The sequence below is a fragment of the Seriola dumerili genome, unplaced genomic scaffold, assembly GCF_002260705.1.
Source record: "Seriola dumerili isolate Sdu_G_001 unplaced genomic scaffold, Sdu_1.0 BDQW01000302.1, whole genome shotgun sequence".
NCBI classification, from domain to species: Eukaryota; Metazoa; Chordata; class Actinopteri; order Carangiformes; family Carangidae; genus Seriola; species Seriola dumerili.
In genome coordinates, this window is record NW_019174557.1 from 1,046,244 (window position 1) to 1,064,820 (window position 18,577).

Genomic DNA, 18,577 nt, shown 5'->3' on the forward strand with positions numbered 1-18,577 from the left:
AAATTCTGCTGGAGATCTCAAAGTTTCCAAAGATACCAAATATGTCAGGCATCATTTTTGGGGAACCGTGTAAAAAATGATATGAGATATTAAGTATTTTAATTTCAAAGAATGGATATTTCAGTATAAATATCACATAGCTTCAATTATGAGCTGGAATGTAGGCACAGAGTATATACGATTGCTTATGATTGCTTAATATTCTTACACACTTAAAGCTACTTAAGGGGTTGCAGGCAAGCAATAAAGAGATGATATTTGTTTTTACTGCAGATTTATAATTTAAAGTGTTACTGTTTTTTTCTGCAGCAATCTCCTACTGTATGAGCAAGTGGAGTCTGTCTCTGAGAGCAGTTGGCATCATTAGTCGAGTTAATTCCCACTAGGCGACAAGAGTGCTGAGACTGTTTTTCAGCATTTGAACAAGCCACAAGAGGGGGCCTTTTGTCTCAGCAGAGGCAATGGTGTGTGTGCAACCATAGTGTACAGGGATGTACACAAACTGAGGACAAGACGTGCACATTTGAACGCTCACATTCACTCCGTCTCCCTCTCCACTACCTGCTGCTACACACACATACACTGATTCATGCACAAAAAACACAAACTTAATAAAAATGACCGTGCACCATCTGCTTGTTAATCCCACCGTGCTCATCAAACAGAGATGTTGTGTCTTTGTGAGTGTGCCAGTCTGTCTTGTTTTAAAATGATTGGTGAGAATTGAGTGCTAAGGCCCAGTTTGTGTGTGTGTGTGTGTGTGTGTGTGTGTGTGTGTGTGTGTGTGTGTGTGTGTGTGTGTGTGCGTGTGTGTGTGTGTGTGTGTGTGTGTGTGTGTGTGTGTGTGTGTGTGTGTGTGTGTGTGTGTGTGTGTGTGTGTGTGTGTCTGCACGTGCATGTGTGTAGACTTAGAACATGTCTGAAGTTTGTGATGATTAATTACAGTTTCTTAAGCCTACATTTTGTCAAACAGCGCTATTACACAAACCTCTAAGACACAGGAGTGTAATTAAACATTTCTGGCATGTAAAATGACAATTAAGGAGAGATATTTTTGTCTTCTGCTGTGTGTCACATGCGTACTGTAGCTACATTCAGCTGCTGGTGGCAGTTGCTATAATGAGACGGTAGAGCCAGTATCCATGGAAATGCAGATGGAAAAGTTCAGCTCACCCAACTTAAAACCAAGAGGAAGGGCTTCTTCATGTTAAAGCTGTGACATTTTGTGATGGACTTCTATATTGCAGTATTGTCAGAGCTCCACTTTTTTTTGTTTTTGCTGATATGAAAATTAAATTGTTAAAAATGCATCTCCTGTAGCCAGGGCTCCTCTTCTTCACACAACAACCCAGTTTGTTTTTCAGTTTAAAGCCGCTCCAATTAGAATTTTCAAATTAACATTGGATCAATTACTGTGTAATGTGAAAGGCATTGCTCATAGAGATAAACCCACAGACAATTATCACCAGACGCAGCAGCTCTATGGAGAGTTTTAGAATTGCCACAGTTATCCAAGTAACGTGAGAGCAATCAAAGGAACCATAACTGATTTAATGAGCCATTTGGCAGGCTGAACCGAAATGGCGTGGACGCCTGCCTGGACCATGCGCTGGGGGAGTGTGAGGCCCCCTCCAGACTGGCAGACTGCCGACCAGGGGAGGTGAGGAAACCCTATGGGAAGAGAGACTCCCCTCAGGTTAGGGTCTTTGATCCTGGGTAGGGTTTTTAGAAACATCATGTTTGCCAGCAGGCCCACCGCAGAGAGGTGCTGAGGTGTCCCAGGCTGGGGTGTCGTTGTCGTAGGGGGCAAAGTTTTAACATCTCTCAGCTCATTGCTTTGGTTTTATAGTTTGCAACTTTATTGTTTCTCATCAAGCTTGTTTCCAGCTGCAGCAGCTGTTTTCCATGACAATGCGCTGATAAACCCACTACCTGTCCAGCAAACAAATGACAGACAAAGTTAGTGATTAGCTGGTAAACACAGTGAAGCATTTAGCAGCTGAAGTGCCAGATGTTTCCCTCAGGAGTTGGTAAAGACCAAAAACAGCCTAAAGGAGAATGAATATTGGACCTACCTTCACCAGGTGTCCAGAAACCTGATTCCAAATGAATGATAATGTTTCTCCGTAAATGCTGGTGATGGAAATAAACAGCAAATTAAACAGCTTACACATTTAAACCTTTATATCACCTTTATTAGGTGATATTATGTAGGTACTAGGTTTATAGCTTGTTCCAATTGCGCCGAAGTGGCAAAAAAAAGAAAAAGTTTTTAAATTAAAATGTTCATAATGTCTGTGGGAGTTTGAATCCTGGGGGATTTACATAAACAACCTAATAAGGAGAAGAACCCCTGGCCATCAGATGAGCATCAATCCTTGAAGGAATCAAACACGTTAAATTATTGTGTGGGCAAATGGAAAATTCATCTTATTACCAGGAACTTATACTTTTGTGAAGGCCTCTCTTAAAGATTTTTACCCTGAGTTACCAAAAGGCTGTTTTTCATTCACTTGATATTTCAGTTATTTTGTCCACCTTGCAGAGATTTATGGACATGTGAGAGCTTATGTTTTGTGCTCAGCTTGTAGCGTTGTGGGTCTTACGTCAGAGTTACAAACTTTATCACGTGTAATCGATTCTTTCTCTCTGCATGAGTCTGTCAACCGAAGCAGAAAAGATATGAAAATACTTGATAGGAAAAAAAAGAAACAGAGCTGTGTAACAGTCCCTCTCATAATATAACCGATCATACATGATTAATTAAATCCCCATCACCTCAGCATAGAGGGCAGAAATTGATCGAGCACTCCTAACCCTGATCCTACCCTTCACCCAAGGCAAGTATTGATCGTGATCAGTGCTCCTGCTCAGAACAACCTTCTGAACTCAACAACTTTAGCCCTCTTTTTCACTGTCAGATCAACAGGCCCATGAAATCTTATAAATCTATACTTTATGTTTTATTTAGAGCGATATAGTTTTTTATTATGATAATGTACAAATCATTCACAAGCAGGTGCAAAACTTTATAAATGTGTTCAAGACCCATGAAGGGATGTGTTTCTAAATGACATTTTGCGTTTAGCAGCTAAAGCCTCAGGAGGCGGTAGAGACCAAAAACAGAGCTAAAAAGAAGAGTGAATATTTGAATCTACATTAATCGGGTGTCCAGAAGGTGATGATATGACAGTGGTGGATTCACAACTTGTTTCCACTGCCCCCAAGTGGCCAAAAGAAAATTGTTATTGCAGGTTTAAGGGTCATTCTTGATTGTAGAGATACAGTAGTAGTTTGACAAAAAAATCCAAGAGCTTTCAGCTGCATCTCCATCCGCCTTCATCAGCGGATGGAATTTGCTCAGTTGTCATGCACAAATGTACAAATTTAATTTAAGAAATATTATATATTAATATCATATATATATGATATTTTGAATGTCATGTTGACATGTTGGTGTTTCCAGTGTGAAGAATAACACTGTACTTATTTAGAGTAAATTTATTCATCCGCTGGGAGTGATTGCCCCCACCTCCTCGCCCTCCTCCCGCCACCCTCGGCCTGCTTTTCTAAAAACATGTTGACCTGGATCAGCTCTCAAAGTGAGAAATGAGGTGGCTGCCTGCTTCGGAGTAAATTGGCTCTCGTAGCATTCGAGGGGGAGTCAACAAGCAGGGCCTCAGAGACAGCCGCCACCACAGAAAATAGCTCCCATCATCTGCTTATCAAATTTAAAATGGACTGAGGGGAAGAGTTATTATGATGGTGTTGAGGGCTTTGCTGGGGATTTCTGTCATTGACCTCTTCAACGAGGTTTGCTCTGGGAAAAATCATGTGTCTGTGTGTGTGTGTGTGTATGTGTGTGTGTGTGTGTGTGTGTGTGTGTGTGCGTGTTGTGTGTGTGGTGTGTGTGTGTTTGTGTTTGTGTGCTTTCAGATGCTTTTCTATGTGTGATGAGTGAGGAGAAGTGATGGATGCTCCTGATGGAGACAGAAATACAGAAGTGCCTCCAGCAATATATGTCACTAAAATGCATTAATATCTCAGTGCCACCTTGATCAGTGCTATTTCTATACACAGATGGCCATGTTGGCAGTAAGGACGGTCTTTCCTTCACCTCACTCAGCTTCGTTTCCCGCTGCATGACTTAACACTCTCTAATTAGAGTGTTTTCTATTAGACACAGTCTTTGACATTTATAGTGTGGCTGCAAAGGAGACCTGCTGAAACACAGGCTGTTTTTTCATCTCCATCCATCTCCTTCGACAGTATTCATTTGTTATTTGTATGATATTGTACTATCTTTAGGTGCAACTCACATTCATCTCTCAAGTGTAAGCGCCATCAATCTCTGATTGTGTACGTTATCCATCAAACTGCTGCCTTCACTGGTCTACACAGCAGCAACAACTTTAGTTCCATTCAGACTTGTAATATGGAGGACATTGTGTTCCTTCAACTGTGAGTTAGTCTCAGCCCACTCCTTCCCTCTGTGCGCCCACTTAGTTAATCCCCTAACCTCTGACCTGTGCCCACACTGCTCTATGCTATATCACTGTACCCCAACTTCCTGCCTACGCAACGCAACACCCACATGTTGTCTCATGAAACTAAAAAGAAAGGAGTTTTAAAAATAAACCATGTCGAGAGAGGGAGAGAGAGAGTATGTGTATTTTTGTGCTAGAGAAAGAACAGAAAGAAGGGAAAAAATAAGGTTTCCATGGAAACTAAAGAGTTGTGTCTAATTGGAAATAACACCTCAAAGAGGTCTGGAATAAGAAACCATAAAGCCGGCCTCACACAGCACTATGGAAATGGATAGCACTGTGCTGCCATGCTCAATCAACGTTGCTTTTTTATTTATTAATGTTTTTTTTAAACATATTTACAGAAACTGATGGTTTTCAATCTGTCCAGTGCAACAAGTACAATAACGGTTTTGGCCGCAGCTGCAGCTATTTCTCTGATTCCTCTATTTCTGGAATGAATGGTTATCAGAAACTAAAGCACCAGAGATTATGTGGCCGCACAGGTAGCACTCCAGATTGAGTCAGCATCCAACACACACACACACACACATACACACACACACACACACAACAACACACACACACACACACACACACACACACACACACACACACAAACGCATACACAAATCAAACATTGACCAAGCTACCAAAGGAAAATCCCTCTTTTTGTGAGAGCTTTTTAGACTGGCTGGACCACAGGGCTGCACATATTCTTATGTCCTCTCAGACATCCCACGATATGTTATCACTCTTCTGATTCCTTTAGGACTTCAACTCATGATTATTTACTTTATAAGTTAAGTGAGGCAGTACCAGAGTAGTAAAAAAACACAAATCTCAACTTCCCAGAGCCCACAGTGACGTGACATCCCAAAATTTTCTGTTTTATCTGACCTACTTTAAAAAACCAAAAGATTTTGCATTTGCTATCATGCATGACAAAAACCAGCTGTAAATCAGGTAACACTTTATAATGCAGCCCATAATATATGATAATTATAATAATAATGATAATAATATATTATTTAATATAATAATGAAACACTTCCCACTGGTACTTAAATGTAAGTTTGGAGGAAGAAAACATGTCATAGTTGAGAAACTGGAGCCACCAAATATTTGGAATCGTTGCTTGAAAAATTTAAAAACAAATAATCAATTATCCAAATAGCTGCTAATTAATTTTTTTTTTTCGATTGACTAATCGTTGCAGCTCTGGATTCTCTGTGACCACTGTTATGTAACCTGTGTTTAACTAGACATAACTTATTAATGTCTTTCAACTGCACGTGGATGAGTGAGAATGAGAGAAGTCAGTGAAAGCATCCCTAATGGTATATGTATATGTTTACATTTTATCACAACTGTTTGAGAAATGACAAGTAAACACACAAGATATGATTTAAACTGAGAAGCTGGTTCAAAGTCTTGATGCTGTGTACTTTTATAAAAACGTCCCCCATGATTGGCTGAGTGCTGTTGCTCCGGGCTGAAGGCCTGAAGTAGTCGTGGTGGCAGGACAGAGGAGGAGGAAGCAGTGAACTGGTGGAAGTTGCAGAGACCGTAGCAATTACTCTCTTCCGCCTCTCCGGTTTTCTTCAGGAGACTGGCTATTCACTCATTGTGGTTGACAGTGTAAGTTATTTGTGTTCTCCAAAAAATACAAAACTGAAACATCGCCCTCTTGACTCTGCAGAAAAGATTGTTCAGTTAGTTGGTAACTATAAACTTTCATAACAAGTAAGATTATAGATATGTAGAGAATAGATGGGGCAGTCATTGTTTTGCAAGTCAAGTCTTGGCTGTAAAGTCCCAGGTCACGACCCAAGGATTAACAAGTCCCAAGTCCAAGCCTTAAATGTTGTGTTTTTATGTTTGTGTTTTGAGGACTTAATAAGTTATTATAGACACTTTGAGGTGGACGGGTTATTCACACCTTTACTAGAAAAAAATCAGTAAAGGTGTGATTAATTTATCGTTTTAAAATTGTTTCATGAATATTAATATTAGCTTTTGAGAATTTTTATTTGTTAATGTCAAATTAAATTAATAGCTGACAGGTGTTAGTCCTGTGTCACAATTAAAATAATTTGTCACTGCCAAGCTGGATGTTTAATGTGTTTTTTTTTAGTTTTTTTTTACCACAACAGTCTTCCAAATAATGTGACGACCATTATAATAATAAGTTTAGTCTAATGTGTATCTGCTGGTTTCCCCCCTGAATGTGAATGTGATGAATCAAAGGTTTTTTTTGGCTGTGTGATGGTGATGTTGGTCAGTTGGTTCACATTGGTCCAGACTGAAATATTCCAACACTTCAACACTTTGATGGGTTGCCCTGAAAATTTGTGGAGACCTTAATGATTCCCAGAGGATGAACTGACTTTTCCTCTAGTGCCACAATGATGGTGACATTTGTGGAATTTGTGGAACATTTGAGTGAAATGCCTCAGCAACTACTGGATGGATTTGATCGACTCATTCACGTCCCCCTCAAGATGAATTGTAGTAACTTTGGTGATCCCCTGACTTTCCATCTAGTGACCAAATTATGGCAGAATTAATAATATTTCCATCAGTTCCCACTGCACTTTGTGTTTAGTGCTAACTAACAAATCTTAGCATGCATGCATATGCAAGTTCACTGGTGTCAAAGACGAGTGGCAAGTCTTTTGATTTTATAAATTCAAGTCTGAGGTCACCAGAGTCACTGGTCTGACACAAGTCCAGAATCGGATACTAATACAGCTGTGTGGGATATACACTCCTTTACCGATTTATTAGGAACACCTAACTAATACTAATATAATCTAATGCAGCAGTCCAGCAGTAAATCCTACCTTCATGACAGTTATAATGTTCAGTTTGTGGTGTTGATGAAACTGTATGATCATTTTGAAGGATGTGTAGTTTGTGGTGCTGCTTGAATGTATTATGTTATGTGTTTGGATTATTCTACAATCATTGATGTGAATGTTTTGGGCATAATCAAATATATGTATCATGCAAAGAGGATTAAAATTTTTTTAAGATTATGATAAACTCACTGCAGATTACCACAGAAATACACTATATCTATTTAAGGAATACGTCTGTAATGCAATACAAACAAAAACATCCTGCACCACAAAGTCAAGTCAACACACTGTAAAATGCCTCAGAGACACTCCTAAGTCTCTACAGGAATTTTGTAGGATTACAGTAGTCTTCACTTGTGTTGTGTTTTTTGGATGTCAGTGCAAGTATCGGTCTGAGTGGGCTAAAGTCTAAATTATACAATCCACATATCCACATCTCCACACTCTGGGGAAAACAATAGCATATATAAATAGGAACATAATCAGTGCTCTGTTTCTCTCCCCCTCTCTCTCCCTCTTGCTCTCTCTCTCTCTCTCTCTCTCTCTCTCTCTCTCTCTCTCTCTCTCTCTCTCTCTCTCTCTCTCTCTCTCTCTCTCTCTCTCTCTCCCACACACACACACACACACTCACACTCACACTCACACTGGCTGGGATCGGGGCAGATGCACAACCACCAGGCAGGAGCGACTCTGTTCAGCTACTATGGAGCAACAAGACAAAGCTCAGGCTGGAGACATGTACAAGTTTGTGCAAGAGAAATCTGGGAGCAGGTTTATGAAAAAGGTGTTTGTCTATTAAAAGGAAACGAGGAAGAAAAGAAGAGAGGACGGTGCCAACTGTAAACATACTCAAGTATCTTTTTATGAGGATGAAACCCCTGTTAGTCTTCAAGTGATTCAGTCTGCAGCAACACCAAGGTGAGTGTTTACATTTTTATATTCTTATTTTTAGTTTTGGTGACAGCTGTTGGCTCTACGTAGGAAGATTATCACAAAAGAATAATCCTCTAGCCACAGAAGGCATTTTTCTTCAACTTGTTTGCTCTCCTGAGTCAGACTTAAATCTTAAAATTTCAAAACGGCACAGGAAGAAACAGCCTCTCTGCAATAGTTGTTCATCCCTGTTTTGTGTAACTAACGAACTAACTACTCAGAAAACACAATCAATACTTAAACAAAACGTTCATTTGGCTGAGTAAGTCGACTGTGATAAATGTGGGGAGTGTAAACAGATAGAGGGAAAGATTTGAAAGGCCAACATCATTTTCAAGGTTAGAGTAGTATTGGGCTTCCCTCCACCCCCCCCCCCACCCCCCAACCCCACCCCCCACCCCCCCCTCTCTCCCTGCTGTCGATTATTCCTGCAGGGTTTGGATTGATTCTCAGCACTGGACAGCTCCTGTGGCCTCAATGAAACGAACACACGTCACAGCTGCTGCTTAGTTTGCAAACTGCCCCGTCATAACTTCTGGTTGCACTGTCAAAGCCATTGATCGACATTTAAGACTTCCTCCTGCAGTGATGTACGTGCAAAGATGGAAACTTCACTTTCATTGCTACGTTTTAAATTCAAATAACACGATTAATGCACATCTGGTGGCTGGGACAACTATTTATGATCCAAATTCATAGTATGAGTCAGGTCATCTTCTCTTGAACTGAAGACTTCTTTGAAAATACAAGACATTTTTGTTGTAATGTGAGAAATAATAAGAGCGGTTTTATTATAGTAAAAGTAGCAACAGCACAGTTACAAATAATTCCATTACAATTAAAACTCCTGCATTAAAACCTTTTCTTGAATAAAAGTATGTGCAGCACTTTTACTTAAAGTATTAAAAGTAAAAGTACTCATAATGCAGAATGGTGCCATTTAGTGTCATACGTATCAAATATAGTTTCATAAGGATAATGATTATAATGATAATGATAATGACAATAAACTTTAGTCATACAGTAGGTAGCCTACTTTTCAAAATAAAAGTGCTTTACATGGTTGAACCAGGATTAAAACATATCAGGACTGCAATGACGCAAATAAAATCAGACCATTAATACAAAAACAAAATGGAGCAAAATACCCCCAAAATGATATATAAATAATTATTTAATAACATATTCGATGGGATTGTAGTTGCTGATTTATATTTGTCCGTTTATTTATGACATTACTTAATCTATTACAATGAATCATGTCGTATAAAAAATCTTAATATGAAAAGTAAATGTCAGATAAATGTGGTGGAGTAAAAAAGCAGGCCTACAACACTTCCCTCCGAAATGTGGTGGAGTTGATGTATAATACATGAGTTAATGTACTTTTTTGACCTCTGACAAAACACATGGCCTATAATCCATTATTTATATATTTTATATTATATTATATTACATTAATTTAGCTAAGGGTTATTTCTAATATTTTGTGTTTGTTGGACTGGACTGAAGTTCCTCCAGTCAAAATAAGTTCATGCCTGTTACGCACTCAAGCCCCTATTTTTGCTTCTGTGCAGGACTAGGACACTGTGTGCACCAACTGCTGTCCTCAGGGATATGTAGGCCCTTTTTAAATATTAGTTTTAAGAGTTACAGAAAAAGCGAGGAAATGGAAGGACAATCGCCCCCAAAAGCATGGCGTGACCAACTGTGAGTCTTTCACACATTTTCACACATTCCTTTGCCTTTCAGAAAAGGCATTTAGACTGGGAGGAGAAAAGCAAAGATTGTGTTTTTTCACGCTCTTGGTGTGTGTGTGTGTAAATCATCCACTTTTCTGCAAATGGCATTACACGTTGTAGTAACATCCTCTGACATCATAATCTCTTCATCATAATCTGTATTTTTTTCTCACCTCTCTTGTCCAATGTAAAAGACCTGTAAAGCCCTTACATTATCTGATTTACAATGTTTCTCCTTTCTTTTCTTTCTTTCTTTCTTTCTTTCTTTCTTTCTTTCTTTCTTTCTTTCTTTCTTTCTTTCTTTCTTTCTCTTCTTTCTTTTCTTTCTCTTTCTTTCTTTTCTTTCTTTCTTTCTTTCTTTCTTTCTTTCTTTCTTTCTTTCTTTCTTTCTTTCTTTCCTCATCCCTCCCTCCCTTCCTCCCTCCTCTCTCATATCATCAGATTACACAAAAGGGCTTAAGCCAGGTCATACAGCAACTGCCATCCACCTTTCATATTGTTTTTTTTGATTGGGAGATTAAGAGACATAGTAATCTGGTATTTGACAAGGGCTTCCTCCAACCTTTACTTTCCTTTGCATGGGATTATGCTGTAATATTTGTCAGTTTGGTTCCTCTGACGTACTTGAACAAGAACGACGTCAGTCACAAGTCTTTGACACACTGGGTAATAATCTTTATTTGTAGTAGTATCTGTAGAATACTGCAGTTGACTTCAGCGGGTTTTGCTTCTTTAGGAGTTACAGGGTAAATGCTTACCGCAGGAGAGAGTCCGTGGCCTCCTCCTCTCCTCTTCTCTCCTCGGTCAGTTTATCTCCTCCTCCTCACAAGTTGTCTCACATGATAAACCATCGCACACACACACACAACACAGCGAATCAGCCCCATAGAGCGAGGAGAGATGTTCCTATGGAGACGGCTAATACAGTAACTATGATCAACCATTAATTACTGCAACTCTCCCCCAGGGCTCCTGTCAGCTGAGAAAAAAGACACCAGCCAGGTATATAGTGAAAACAGTTGGCTGCATTAGTGCAAATGTTGTGTTAATGACTTTATTTAAGGATGACATGTACAAATAGTTACGTATCCTTGTACATTTTTTTTTGTCATATTCACACAAAATATTCACAATTGATAAAATTTGCAAAAATTCATTTTCAGCCACAAAAACATGATAAATAATGGGTTAAGTCTTTCTTGAGTCATGGATACTGCACAGCCATGTTGTCATATGAGTTTTGAGTTTGCTCGGTTGTATTGTTGACATGACTTCACCCATAGTACTATGAGTACTATGCCCCAGCTGGTATGTGGACCTTGAGTTGCGACAGTTTTGTCAAACTTCTATTTCCAAGGTCAACAATTAACTTTGGTGCTTGATAGTTTGTTTTGTATTTAATTATCTTTGTTGATTAGCTGAATTGATGGTTGTCATGGCAACAAAACTTTACCATTATACTGCATTATATTGTCAGGCATTTCCCCAATTTTGTGGACAAAACAACTGTTTGATCCACACCACTCTTGACATTTGAACATGACATATACAGTCAACTTTAAGATAGGTGTTGCATGTGTTATTGTAACTATTGTGTCCACCAGCTGGGTGTCAGAGCTTGTTATTAATGTTATTAATGGAGTTTTGCTTGCGTGACACTAACGGTGACAAACACAAATAACATTCTTTAGCAGGAACACTCTTCTGCATTTTTCAGCCAATGACTTATTCTTAGTCAAATGTGATAATAATTTGAAAGAATTTGAATTTGAAGAAGTATGTTATCTTGGTTGATAAATAGTGGCGTCTTGTAATTCCATGTGGGCCCTGACGACACTGAAATTAAAACTAAAAATTCCAACATATAAAAAAACAAAGAAGACATAGCGATATGAAAACAGTGGAGGGATCTCAGTTGATAAAATTGGGAAGAAGCATAAAAATAAAATATATATATTTATATAAACATATACATTTAAAATAACCACAACTAATCAGAAGTACAGCAGAACAACAGCCTCTCTGTCAGGCCTCCATTGTAAATCCAAACAGGACAACATGTGAACTGTGTTGTGTTGTCCTGATCCCACAAATGATGCCTCTGGCGCTGACATGAGACTGACCTGCCTGAACCAACATATTGGCTTGCGTCTTTAAGATCTCTGTAAGAAAAGGTCATGATTTCACGGCAGAGGACACTCTCCTCCAGCTGTGGGAGTTATTCAGCTGACGTAATCATCCGCCCTTTTGGGATTATCCAGTCGACAATCACCCTTCATCCAGCCAATCAGCAGCCAGTTCGTAACATCTGTCCTTGGTGTAACAGGAAAAGAAGTCTGGATGCATCGCACACAAGAGCTGCACACAGCCCACATTACATGACATCAACTCCCATCCAAGTCTGTGCGTGTGTGTGTGTGTGTGTGTGTGTATGTGTGGGATTGTGTGTATGTGTTCATGTGCGTAAGTGTGTTTCCGTGTGTGTAGCAGTGCCGGTGTTTGTTATTGACGTGACAGCGATATTGAATGAAGGCTTTTAAACTGCAGTTTGTCAGAAAACTTTCCAAGATAATCACTGCTACCTTTGATTAATGCAGCCCTGTCCTGTCAACGAATTCACGTCAGCCAAAGAGATTCACGTACAATAAAACATAAACCGCTGATACCCTTTAGTATTGCGTGTGATTGGCCTTCTATTGGTTATGCAACCCGGTGCTTTTTGGATCTCTTGGTGCGCAGCTTGCTGACATAATAAGCCGAGTGAAATCACCCTCCAACCTTGTCACCAGGCCAAACAGCAGATCAATTGTTCCTCTAACAGTAGATTACCACTGATTCATCTCTTTTTTAGACCTTTGTCCCTTCCAATGCCTGTCTGGTTTTCCACCATTGGTTGGCCTAAAGGTCCCTAAGGCTAACCACTAGCAAGGACCTAATCAATAAGCTTTCATTACACAAAACTGTCTGGTCTGCTCCGTGCATTAGGGCAAGACCAAAGTTGCAGTTAGGGATTTTTGATTCCTGTGATTTTCTAGTCACGCTAGGGGTGTGGCTTTATGAAAGGTAATGTCAGTCTGTTGATCAGTCCACCACTTTGGTTTGGCCTTAAATATCTCAGCAGCCACTGAATGGATTGGCACAACATGTTGTACGGACATTCATGTTTCCCAGACTATGTATGCTAATGACTTTGCTGATCCCCTGACTCTTCCTCTAGCGCCACCATGAGTTTGACATTTGACCTTTTTTTTTTTTATAGTAAAATGTCTCAACTACTTATACAAATAGATTGTGGAATATGGTGCAGAGGTCCATTTTCCCCCAATGAACTGTAATGACTTTGGTGCTCCTTGTAACTGTCATTGTCAAGTCAAAATCTAATTTTGTCAAATACATTTGTTCATGACCAATTCTAATGAAAAGTAATGATGTTCACCTTCAGCCTTAGCTGTACTGTTTGTGATAATTAAATGTTAGCATGCTACCATGCTAGACAAAGGTGACCGTGGTAAACATTACCTGCTAAAGGTCGGCTGACATTAGCATTTAGCTCGAAGCACTCATGTACCTGTCTCACAGAGCTGCTAGCATGGCTGTAGACTCTTTGTCTTGATGTTTTTGTGGATCAAAGAATGAGCCATCTTTATTATTCCACGTTTGTTTCTTTTTGCCTTAGAAAAGGTCCTGCACCTTCACATTTTGAATGATTGATGGACTCTCCCTTTTGTCCCCTTTGTTCACAGAAAATGTATCATGAGAAGACAGTGCTGATAACAAATGCAAGACAGACCTGAGCTCATACTGCCCCCCTGTCCAGCAACAGTACTTTAATGGTTGGAACTGCCCGCCCCAACCTACATTACTGCCCTCGCAGACACAGCCTGATGATCACCGGTGCCATGGGAGCGGTGCGAGTCAACAGGTGAGAGGGGGTGGCTAATAAAAGTGTGTCAGTGGTTGCAGTGGTTTCTTTGGTCAGTGTTTGTGTCTGTGTCTGTGAAAGAAATGTTTACGTAATTTGTCTTCCGTCTCACTTTGGGGGAAAAAAAGTCTATTCATGCGATCACAAAACAACAGCAGATATTAAAAACATTTGTACCTCTTTCTGACAAGTCACCCTTGATAATGGATTTATTAGCTTGTTCATATTATTAAATCATTGCCTGATGTTTTCTAGATCAGTTATGAGCTAATATTTACAATAATGTTTGGATTGCAACTTTGAGAAAAATCTCTCTGTCTGGACTCTCTGTATTTCATCAGGCAGACCATTGAATGGACCATTTGATCTCTGGCATCTTGACAACAACCCATTCATTAACTGTTCATAATTTACAATGGCAGACTTGATGGATTACAGTAAAAAGCTTTCATAAACGAGAGATGCATCATGCAGATGACTTATTAACTTTTGCTACAAAATGCATGAGCCCTTATTGTTGAGTTTATTAGTGTGTGTAAGTGCAGAATTGATAGTTTATTATCCTGTATAAATATCTTATTAATCTTAATAATCTTAATATTTGCAGCCTTGACAGTTTATTAGAAACTATTGGGCATTTATAGCATTTATAGCCACTCTCATGAATGACTTATTGTTGATAAATAATGCATGACATAGACAATAATTTATCCATTATTAAAGACATTAGTTACAATTTATAAACCCATTTTAAAGGTTGATGTATGAATAACAGGCACCAAAGCATCCAACCTGACTGTGAATCCCTGAACATTGACTGTCCGATCACTCAGCTTAGCAACTGAACAGGGCAACGCACATCTGTCAAGCATTGAATTTTTCCACATGTTGAAGTACCAGTAAGATCAGTTTTCTGAATTTAAAGAGTTTTTCTTTTGGTTAGTGCACCTTCTCTTAGCATCTCTAAAATCAAAACACACAAGCAAAAGTGTAAAGAATTATTAAAAAGCAAGTTTGTCTGCTCTAAGCTGCAGATGTTAACATGTTTGGCTGACTTGCTTCCTACTTACTGTAGAGATCATTAAGCCAAGAAGCACATTATTAACTAACCATATTAGTTTGTAGGAGTTACAGATCATGTTGAATAAAAAGCACATCCATTGTTTAAAGAGTTTAGGCTAATGTTAGCAGTTTTGTCAGGCTGTTTACTGAAATGGCGTTATGTTTGTCAAACAAACTGGTTAGTTCTCAACCTAAGAGCCATTTCCTCTTGTGGCATTAACTGTGAAAATATACTGTTTGAAAATCAGAACAAACATGTCAACAACAGGGTTCATTCTTTATTTCCATGTCTTCTACCTGGATCATCTCACTAAGAAGGACGCTGAATTGTCGTCCGGGACATGTAGCTTTAGCCTCAGTCTTTTGGCACAGTATCATATGTAGCCATTTTGTCTAAGATCCCCTTCACAGGATTCTTCTTTCAGATCAGCATGCTGCTGCTGTAGCTGCTAAACTCAAACAGTCGCAGTTGTCATTTCAACAGGCAGAATTGACAGTTGCCATCTACAGCTGAGAATTTTTTTGTTGTTGTTTGAATTTAGGGGCCGCATGAGAATAGAAAGCTTGATAGTCATAGCAACAATAACTAAGGGGAACCCCTGAACTCAGTTTTTCTTCTGTCTTCTTTCAGATACAGCATCGTTTCCACAGATGAAGATGCCCTGAAGATCTCCAGCCTGGGCCTCCACAATGGCCACAGTCCTCTGACTCAGCAGACACTGTCGGGGGCCTGTATGCGAGGTGAGGATGGAGGAGGCGAGTGTCAAGGAAGTGATGAAGGAAGAGGGACTTTGTCTCTGAGGGTAACAAATGAGCCTATCGTCCACAACAGTTGCCGTGCTTCACCTTCATGCCGCCTGGGCCTGGATCTGGGCACCGGCCGTCTGCGCAGCCGCTTTGTGAAGAAGAACGGCCAGTGCAACGTGGTCTTCAACAACATGGAGGATAAGCCACGACGATACCTGGCTGACATTTTCACCACCTGTGTGGACATACGTTGGCGCTACCTGCTACTCATCTTCACCACCACCTTCCTTCTGTCTTGGCTGCTCTTTGGCCTGATCTTCTGGGGAGTGGCCCTCGCACATGGAGACTTTGATCTTCGCATGCCCGTGAAGGACGGGGATCCTCGGAGTACTGCAGAGGAAGGAAAAGATGAATGGCGGCCATGTATTCTCCACATCCAGGGCTTCATTGGGGCGTTCCTCTTCTCCATAGAGACCCAGACCACCATCGGATATGGTTTCCGATGTGTCACCGAAGAGTGCCCAGTCGCTGTGGTGACTGTGGTGGTGCAGTCCATCGTGGGCTGCATTATTGACTCCTTCATGATCGGCACCATCATGGCAAAGATGGTGCGGCCGAAGAAGAGGGCACAGACCTTGCTGTTCTCGCATCACGCTGTCATCGCACTGCGAGATGGTAAGCTGTGCCTCATGTGGCGTCTGGGAAACATGCGCAAGAGCCACATCGTCGAAGCACATGTTCGCGCTCAGCTCATTAAGCCTCATGTGACGGCGGAGGGCGAGTACCTTCCTTTGGAGCAAACAGACATTGATGTCGGCTATGACGACGGACTGGATCGGCTGTTTCTGGTGTCGCCGCTGGTGGTGGTCCATGAGATCAACAAGAACAGTCCTCTGTATAACCTGAGCCGCACTGAGCTGCAGAAAGAGGACTTTGAGATTGTGGTCATCTTGGAGGGGATGGTGGAGGCCACAGCTATGACCACTCAGGCCCGCACCTCCTACTTGGCCAAGGAGATCCTATGGGGCCACCGCTTTGAGCCTGTGGTCTTTGAGAAGGGCGACCGCTACCACGTGGACTATTCCCGCTTCCATAAGACCTATGAAGTGCCATCTACGCCTCACTGCAGTGCCAGGGAACTGAGCCAGATGACAGGTCGCAGTGGGCAGTCCTCATCCTCCAGCTCAAGTTACTCCCGGTCTCCATCACCGTTTGCCCCGAGGGCGGCCCGCCACCTACTGGGCCCTCACTCCCCCAGCGCTTTCTGCTACGAGAACGAGGTAGCTCTGTGCTGTGGGGACGACGAGGATGAGGAGAATGTAAAGAAGGAGGCGGGGAGTCTGAACATTAGAAGTGACAGAGAGCTAACAATGAGAGATGATATTCACTTGGGTTTCAAGGAGACATTTGTGGAGGAGCAGACGGTGGAGATGCTGTGTGTTCTGGACACAGAGAATCAGATCAGCCTTGACAGACTACAGCCCACCCTACCTTTATACATCAGCAGAGAGTCAGGAGTTTAATCAATGGTAATGGCTGCCCTTCCATTTGTTTCCTCTCTTTGTCTGTGTGCACCCGACCAAAGTATTGAACTAGTGTAAAAATAAAAGATGGAGGACACAATTTTAACTGTACATTTGGAGAAAGAGAGGGATCTTTTTTTTGCAGCTGTCACAAACTCCTCTCAGCTTTAGCTCATAACTCGCTCTGATTTCAGGTATTGTACACTTTCAGTTGTTACATCAGCATCTATAAAACGCACAGCTCATCTACTTTGAAACATGGTGAACAGGTATTTCTCTCAAATCATGAGGTATCTTGAAAAACTTTATTGCTCTCTTGTTTTATTCAATATGACCAGTGTATGAGCTACAGTTAAGTCAAGCTTTTTGTTCTTGATTTCCATTCATTTTGTTGTAAATATGGTATGCTTTTTGTTTTCATTTTAAAATAATCATACATCATATACAGATAAATGTTCTAAGAGAAAAATCTATTTATTATAAAGGAAGCATGACACTCGTGCTCAACTTCAACACACTTATTTTCTCTGTGTAAAAATAAATTATTTCTGTATTTTGAACTTCCGTCTTCCTGCCTGAGTTCTGTTACTTTTCACATTTGATAAATAAGCAATTTTCTTTTTCATCATTTATCACAGTTTATTCTATGATAGAAAACAAGTTCAAATAAATTAAATCCCCGAACCATGGAAACAGCATTCTAACTGTTAAGTCACACGTGTACAGAAGAAGAACAAGCACTTTATTCTTACTTTTATCAATAGATACAAACACTTTGCAACAGTGTGTTGTTTTGTATGAATAAAGCACCTAATAAAAAAAACAGTATACTGTTAATGCTTGAATTGTCTCTGTTGAGTTTCTACTGCACATTTCCACACGGGTTTAGCCATCCATACATGTTCATCCATGTTAATTACCACCTGTGTCCAATTAGATGAGATCACGCACATCTGATTTGACTTTTGGATGAGAACATGGGTGGTTTAATCTTTCTCCATACTGGATTACCAACCGGGCAAAGCAGGCAACTGCTCTGGGGATCTACCGGGGTCCTAAATTTCACTGTGTGCGGACATCCGTGGTCAACATTGCTCAATGGATGACAATGGCGGTCAGTTGGTCTGTTGGTTGAGACATTCATGATCGCCACATGATATAGGCTATCATCATGACTTTGCTGATGCTGCAACTTTTCATCTAAAGCCACCATGAGGATGGCTTTTATGATTTTGAGTGGAATGTCTCTGTTGGACTG

The 18,577-nt window shown here is 40.4% G+C and overlaps 1 protein-coding gene across 1 annotated transcript; it reads left to right on the plus strand.

Annotated features, from left to right (window-relative positions):
* Nucleotides 1-8,051: 8,051 nt before the first annotated feature.
* Nucleotides 8,052-18,120, plus strand: LOC111231515 (ATP-sensitive inward rectifier potassium channel 12-like). The gene is made up of 3 exons (XM_022758631.1): nt 8,052-8,308; nt 13,809-13,987; nt 15,681-18,120. The coding sequence occupies exons 2-3, from the start codon at nt 13,896-13,898 to the stop codon at nt 17,317-17,319; spliced, it is 1,731 nt and encodes a 576-aa protein (XP_022614352.1). The 5' UTR covers nt 8,052-8,308; nt 13,809-13,895; the 3' UTR covers nt 17,320-18,120.
* The last annotated feature ends 457 nt before the right edge of the window (nt 18,121-18,577 follow it).